Here is a 7397-nt window from a genome sequence, read left to right on the forward strand (position 1 = left end):
AACTTCTTCAATGTTGTTTTTATTCAGAATCATTTGGTTTCAGTACAACCCTAAGTCCAAGTTTTAGTTATTATACATTTATAGACATGTTACAGTTTCATGTGATGCATCACTGCATTTCATTTTTAGATATTAATACAAACATACAACAGTTTAATGCACACACTGGAAACAAGTACACAAAGTATTCAAGTTTGAAACAGGCTTCATCTGAGTGTTACTTTATGTTATTAACTATCAATAATAATGTTCAAGAGAAGATCATTGCTGTCACATTTTTCTCAACTAGGTTGCTTACAATTCAATTCAAAGTAACAGTAGATGTACAAACAAATGAAAGGGAGAAAATATAAATGTTCAAACTAGAAACAGAAGGCTTGGTTGTGGCGTTCTAAACGTTAAATCATAATAACCAATACATGTATAACAGCCCCTCTACAATATTTGATCCCCCTAAATAGCACATCCTATATCACTTGGCTTCCATACTAGGAACATATGAGCGACTTATTTCTGTCCAGAAAAATGCTTGTTGAGGATGTTCTTCGCTGTGTCGAGGGCAACGTCCGCAGGGACCGGAATGTGAGGGGCAATGCCAGCCCCCTCCCAGGACGGGCCCTGTGAAGTGTCTGAATGAGCGATTGGCATAGACAGGAACATATCGCTCTCGCCGACACGGAAGGTCTCAGGGGGATGACATCCTCCACGGGTTGTCTCGCCGATAATCATTGCACGTCCTAACCTCTTCATGATGAAGACAAACTCCTCGGCCGCACCGGCGGTCAAACCACTGGTGAGGACCAACAGGCTTTTTCTGCTGCCGTATCTCCTGCCTAGGCAGAGTAAGCTTGGCAGTGATGCCCACTTTTACATGATAAAAATTTACGAAGCATAAACGCAGGATAAATACCTGTGAGTTGGGTAAGGGTTAGGAGGTCTCTTGTGGTATTAGAGGGTCCGTCGTACAATCGGTCCAGCACGATCTGCTTGTCGCTATCGAAGAAGTACGAGCAAAATCCAGCTATGGAGGAAGTAGGCCCGCCAACGTTATTCCTTAAAAAGAACATTTTAACAGATAAACATATTGATGTTGTTAGCAAAATGGTCGGAGGTGGATGACGTTTGTGAGTTTTTTTTTTTTGCATTACTGCATCATTTTTGTAGCTGAGTTCAAACAAACTGACAAACAAATAATAATCACCTCAGATCAATGATCAGAGCATCTGTGTCAACCACTTTGTTCCAGACATGTTCCACAATGATCTTAGTGATGGCAGCAACGTTCTCGAAATCTCCGAACATGTCGAAGCGAAGGTAACCAATGTTATTTTCCAATATGTCTGTGTGGAATGAAACTTTAATAAGCTCAATGAACATCTCCGGCGTGATATTCTGTAAACAAAAAGGAAATGTACAGAAGTAAAATTCAGAACTTTATCCTGAACTTCATAAGCATTTATCGGACGTCTTACCATTGGAGGTAGTGCGGGGATATTGCTGGTGATCTTTAGGCAGTTGTCCCCCGACAACTTCAGGAGGTCAGCTGAGAGCTTTGCTTTCATTTCATCTTTCGTCGAGATCCTGTTGTATTCTCCACCGCCCACAGCAGCCACCAGCTTCTCTGCTACATCAGCGCCGATGCTTGGAAAGGCATAGTTGTCTGCAACTAGTGACGCCGCAGCCTGAAGCAACCCTGGGAGTTCAGCACGAAGTTGAAGCATCGCCATGGCAGTTTCAAGAGCGTCTTCTGCAGGGACTTCAACATCTGGTGCCACTCCATCAATCTCCCAGCTCTTGCCAGTGATGGGGTTAATAGACTTAGCAACAGGCACAGACACATAGAAGTCAGTTTCCCCCACCTTGATTTTATCGATTTTCACTGTTCCCCCAGCTGTGTTTTCGCCAACGATGGTGGCCCTTTTGAGATTCTTAAGGCAGTAAGCCACGTCCTCTGCAACCCCGACTGTATTTTTGCTAGTCAGAATCATCAAAGGTTTGGAGGTTCCGTACCTCTTTCCCAATAGAGTGGGCATGGACCAAAGCTCTGTGGTGATGTCAGAGGGGCGATCGTACACAGAATCGATGTGTATCAGAGGTTCAGAGTCAGTGTAATAGGACACAATGTACGGAATTCCAGACAGCTCACCGCTGACTGCCGAGCGGAAGTCAAGAATCATGGCGGAGGTTGGGAGGACTTTGTCCCAGATGTATCCCAGCAAGAGGGGACCGACCTTCTGAGCCATCTCCTCTCCGATGATGTGCTGAATTTTCAGGTAGGCGATGTTGCCGTCCAGGACCTCAACTTTGACGGTGGCTTTGATCATGCCGGCCAGCTGCTCAGGCGGGATGTCAGGCATGGCTGGGGGTACGGCAGGAACATATTCAGGCTCATATGTGACTTTCACTCTGGAGTCACCGATTGTGTTTTTAACCCCCTCGGTCAAAACACTGGCAAGGGTGGCCGGATCCGGGATGCTGAGGATCTCTGTGTTACTGCTGGCGGCATCAATTGTCTCTTCCATACCTGTGAGTTTTTCTGGTGAGCAGTAGTTGTCCATGAGAACTTTTGCCATGTCCACAATAAGTGTGGGGGAGAAAACGCAGTGTCCCACATTGCTGAAGATCAGCATCCATGTGAGGAGAACTACAGCTTGAGCCATTTCGTCAAGTGACTCCAAGTGCTAATGCAGCTGAACTCTCCTCCTGCAGAGAGTTTTGTGAACTGAGACTGCTTCCAGTCGGGTTTCTGTTAACACACGCATAAGAGGCTTTCCTTACAATAAAACCTTAATCTCATTACCCAAAGTTCTTCAGTAAGAAAATAACAAGCTGAAAATGCAAGTTACATACGACCATACAATGTTGATGCAAAGCACGTCATTTAAAGACCGTATTTTGGTCATGTACATCATTTATTCATATTTGGATTTGTCTTTTAATACAATTATTTAAATATTATATATTGATTTAATTTTACAAGTCTGGATTTAGAAAATGAAATGTTAGTTTCACTTATAAAACGGTTTTAGTCCTCGATTCTGATTGGTCAATATGTGTATTTTATTCAAGATAAAACAGCTAAGACCACTTCACTCTATATCACTACACACCCCTAGCAACGTAAATTAAACATTCTGTTGCTATTTGTTGCTATTGTGTCAAAATTTGTACTCCGGTTCGAATTGTGCCTAACATTGCCTTTCAGCCGACTTCTTCACAGTAAAACACAGCCTCTTGTACCTAATTGCTTACGTGTATTTGCCCTTTCATGCAATTCGTGCCACGCAATTTATGAGATGTGTTTTTTGATGCACTTGGGGAATTTAAAACCGAATTTGTACTTTTTAAACACCTATTCTTTAAACAAATCTGTCCACTTGAGTTGGAAAATTTCCACCTCAAAAATGCGGCACTAAAAGGTGGAACATGTTAAATAACATAATTCTGCTGTCCTTCTGAAACCTTGTATCTCCATATTTCGGGATTCCTTTTTTTGCCATAAATCATAATTATTATTAGTCCCCGGGCTTTTCAGATATCTAGCCAATAAAAAGTATTAAAAAGTGCTCTTAATCTGTGATAACACAGTATGCAATCTTTTAAAAAGTTCAGCGTTTTTTTCCATTTCTTGAAAAAAGCAAATTTAGGTTTAGGCAGGGGAGTGACAATGAGTCACATAAATGTCAGATCAAACAAAGGAACATATCGCTAATGTTCCTAATATAATATAAAATTATATTTCTTTTTGCATTTTAATATGTGTGAAACATGTTCAGGAAAAAAACCCACACGTTTTTGGTTTTATTGTAAAAAAAGATCAGCTAAAGAATAAGGCCACTAGCCCTGAATTTTCCCTCTGGTGCCTCAAACCGATTATTTTCTGGTCAACATTAAGTCCATCACTTGCTTGAGCTGCTATATGTGGCTCAACCTCAGACACACTCATTTTCCAGTAACTTCCCTCAAAACCGCGTTTTTGGGAACGAAAGCATTAGACGCTATTCCCTATTTTGTATGTCCCACTTAAGAATTGCCGTGCTCTTTTCAGTTCCTTTATTGTTCTAGGAAATCCTTCAGTAGCTAATCCAGTCACGTGACTTCAGAATAAAGCGTCGGGATAAAATATCTTTCTCAGAGCCGTACTTTTGTCCTAACACTTCAAGAAGGGTCACGACCTTTGTCATGTTTTAACCATGGTGTTGGCAAGGTTTGTTGTGTTATGGTGTGTCATGTCATGTCAGTCATTAGCACATCATTGTTTACAGCTTCTTCCACACTGCTTTGATGCATAAAAAGGCCATAAATGATAAATCCTAAAATCCCTCGACTTCATTTTCAGCAAGAACCATACCACCACCAATCGCCATTTACATCAATTAAATTGCTGATAATGATTTCAAGGTTTGTGTCTTCAAAATGAATGGTCTTTGTGTAATTTGTTTTCCCAGAGGTTATTTCCTTTATGGCGGTGCCTTTTGTCAAAATACTGTATAAATACCTTTAGTAGAAACGTAGGGTGATCCGCTGATGTTATGGAGGGTGTGAAAATAAAAGGTGATGTTTTGGATACTGTTGTACTGTATATAGAACAGAGGTGAATATATGATGAGACGTCAAACATATAGGAGAGCAGCATTGGCAAGACTTCAGAGCATCCATCACGTTTGTGGCGCAGATCAAGATCAGGTTCTTTCCTGTATGTCTTTGATCGATTGCCAGACCTTTACTTCATTTGATCCTTCAGCCCCATCAATATTGTGGGTGTATTGAGGAAACCTGTCAAAAACGGAAACGTGTTTCCAGGTGTTTCCAGATTTCTTTTCAGCTCTTTTCTGGACTTCTAGCTTGAATAATGTATCAGGATGTAATGAAAAGATAAGCTTCTTTTATTTGATCTACTTCTTGCCCATTATCTATTAACAGACATTCCTCGAATTGCCTTGATATCTACTTGAGGATTTTCGAAGTCTGACTACATAGCTCATGTACCCCATCTAACTCCCAGTTGTGCCCACTAACTGTGTTAACAGATCTAGCAACAGGGACTGTGATATAAAAACCTCCACTCCTTTCAAGCATAATCGACCCTCCCGCTGACCTTTCTCCAGCAATGAGAGCTTTCCTCAGGAGTTAAAATGTATGTTAGAGCCTCTGCCGCACCAACGGTGTGCTTGCTAAACACCTCTGAAGACAATAAGGTCTTTTCTTTTCCTAAATCGGCCTTCAGTGAGAGTTGCCTTGTCCATACCTCATAGATTGTGGAATCAGAAAAATACAAAACCATGTATGGTACACCAGATCCTTCTACCAGATGTTGTTGTGAGGTAGGCGCCCTAGTTTTGCCGCAGTCTACTGATCTTCAGTATGGTAAATCCTCGGGCAAACGACAGTGTTGGCCATCACCTCCAATTTAAAAGAATTCCCGATTAGCCGTATCAGCTGTTCAGTGGGCAGTGACAGAAGTGCAGGTGGCGTGATCGGAACATAAGCGGTCAGCATGGGGTCATCAAAGTGCACCTTGAATGCGACAGTCGGTAGAGCTGCCAATGCTTTCTGACTGGACATGTGAAGGATCTCTGCGCTGCTTTTAGCTTTTTGGGTTGCCTCCTGCATCCCAACAAAATTCTCTAAATATTGTTAGAGAATATCCAAGACAAGTGCATGCTGAGTTCTTAGAGTTATTTGTTTGAAGATGTACTTTGTCGGATCGGATGCCAGGTTTTTGACAACTACACAACAACAACAAAAATGTTGTAATGAAATGATGAATTATAGAATGAATTATTTCTTAGTTTTGAATAATAGTGTAAATAATAATGGAATAATAATAATGGAAGACAGAAAATGGTTGCAAATTGTTGTAAAGCCAACAGCTTTTGGCTTTTGTTCCACAGTTAACATTTTAAAATAAATGGTGCCCTAGAGTTCTGAAAATGAAGTGCGCTAAAATGTATTTGCGAAACTTTGATATGTTTAGTATTAAAGGTATAGTTCACACAAAAATTAAATTTCTGTCATAATTTACTCACCTGTATGACCTACTTTTTCTTATTTGTTGGTAACCGGACAACGGTCATACCCATTGGCTTGCACTGGTTTTGTGTATAAGTGAAGGGGAGAGCCATTGCTCGGTTACCAACATTCTTCAAAATATATATTTTGTGTGTGCTACTGCACAAAGAAAGTCATACAGGTTTGAAATGACTGTAAAAGGGTGATTTCTGGGTGAACTGTCACTTTAAATTAGAATCGAATTGAACTGTCACGGCCACAATCCAGGAGTACAACGTGAAGAAAATAAGGTCAAGCATGTAAAGGTAATGCCAAGCCAACTGGCATGATTATACAGGTGAATAGGTCATCTCTGAACAAACAATGAAACAGAAATGTTCTTGTGTTCGCTTGAGATTTCACAGTCACCAATAATAAGATTTGGTTGTATAATCATGAACGCATTAGAAACTATTTTCAGAAAAAGGATCACAAAAACAAGAATTTTTAAATCTACTGAAAGATTTTACATTTGTGTGTCTATATTTCTACATACACTAAATAAAAGCTTTGATGAAAATGTATCAAATAATTATTTAGAACTTGGCCATGGCCACTTTTTACAACGTGAAATTATGTAACCCCAAACTTGCTCTATCCTAATTGGTGCTATAATGTTAATCTTACTTTATCTTTTAATGCCATGCGTCTTATGCCGATTCCATGTTGGCCAATCAGGAATTAGGAATCTCTTATTAACATGTCTGGATCCTTGAATACTACGTATGCAAGAAAAAACGTGTAGAGCTGGACATTGTGTTGCTGTATTAACACTACTGTCTGCCCCTGAATTGTTTTTTAATCCAACAATAAATGTAATATTCACCTAACAGAGCAATACAGTACAAGGACGAATAAACTGGAATTATCATTGGTACAAGTGTAGGTTATGTTTATCGTTTGAAAATCTTGCAAATAACTCATTTAGCTTGTGACAAACATCCATCTTAAAATGGATAAAATAGTACACTTTAAAATTACAATGATATATTAAACTCTTCCAGCAGGGGGCGCTCACCACACAGTACTGAAAGGTTCTGAAAGGAACTGAAAAAAACACTGTACTTTTTAAATGATTACAGTACGCACTGAGTTCCCAAAATTGACAAGCACTTTTTAATATGGTTTTTCTTTGATATTTGCAAAACTCAGTGACAAACGTAAAGGGTGACTAATAATAAAGATTTACAAAATGTGGAGATGGTTTTACATAGAAGGACAGCAGCGTTTTGCTAAAAAAGCCTACATAAGTGAAGGCAAAGGATTATATACAAATCTTTTTTGTCGGGGAGGTAACAAAGAGTCTGTTGGAATATAATACAGAATATAAATAATATTAATTTAAA

General features: G+C 39.7%; 1 protein-coding gene across 1 annotated transcript; it reads right to left on the bottom strand.

Annotated features, from left to right (window-relative positions):
• LOC306905580 (retinol-binding protein 3-like) lies at positions 1-2744 on the bottom strand. Its single transcript, XM_079476280.1, has 4 exons — positions 1473-2744; positions 1202-1392; positions 911-1053; positions 1-833 (listed from the first exon to the last, which is right to left on the bottom strand). The coding sequence occupies exons 1-4, from the start codon at positions 2658-2660 to the stop codon at positions 508-510; spliced, it is 1848 nt and encodes a 615-aa protein (XP_079332406.1). The 5' UTR covers positions 2661-2744; the 3' UTR covers positions 1-507.
• Positions 2745-7397: the final 4653 nt, after the last annotated feature.

Source organism: Barbatula barbatula, assembly GCF_947034865.1.
Source record: "Barbatula barbatula genome assembly, chromosome: 16".
Lineage (NCBI taxonomy): Eukaryota > Metazoa > Chordata > Actinopteri > Cypriniformes > Nemacheilidae > Barbatula > Barbatula barbatula.

Coding starts and splice junctions, on each gene's coding strand:
- LOC306905580 (XM_079476280.1), bottom strand. CDS start 2,660: ATGGCTCAAGCTGTAGTTCTCCTCACATGGATGCTGATCTTCAGCAAT. Junction 1,393..1,472: donor TCCCCGCACTACCTCCAATG/GTAAGACGTCCG, acceptor TTTTGTTTACAG/AATATCACGCCGGAGATGTT. Junction 1,054..1,201: donor GCTCTGATCATTGATCTGAG/GTGATTATTATT, acceptor GTTCTTTTTAAG/GAATAACGTTGGCGGGCCTA.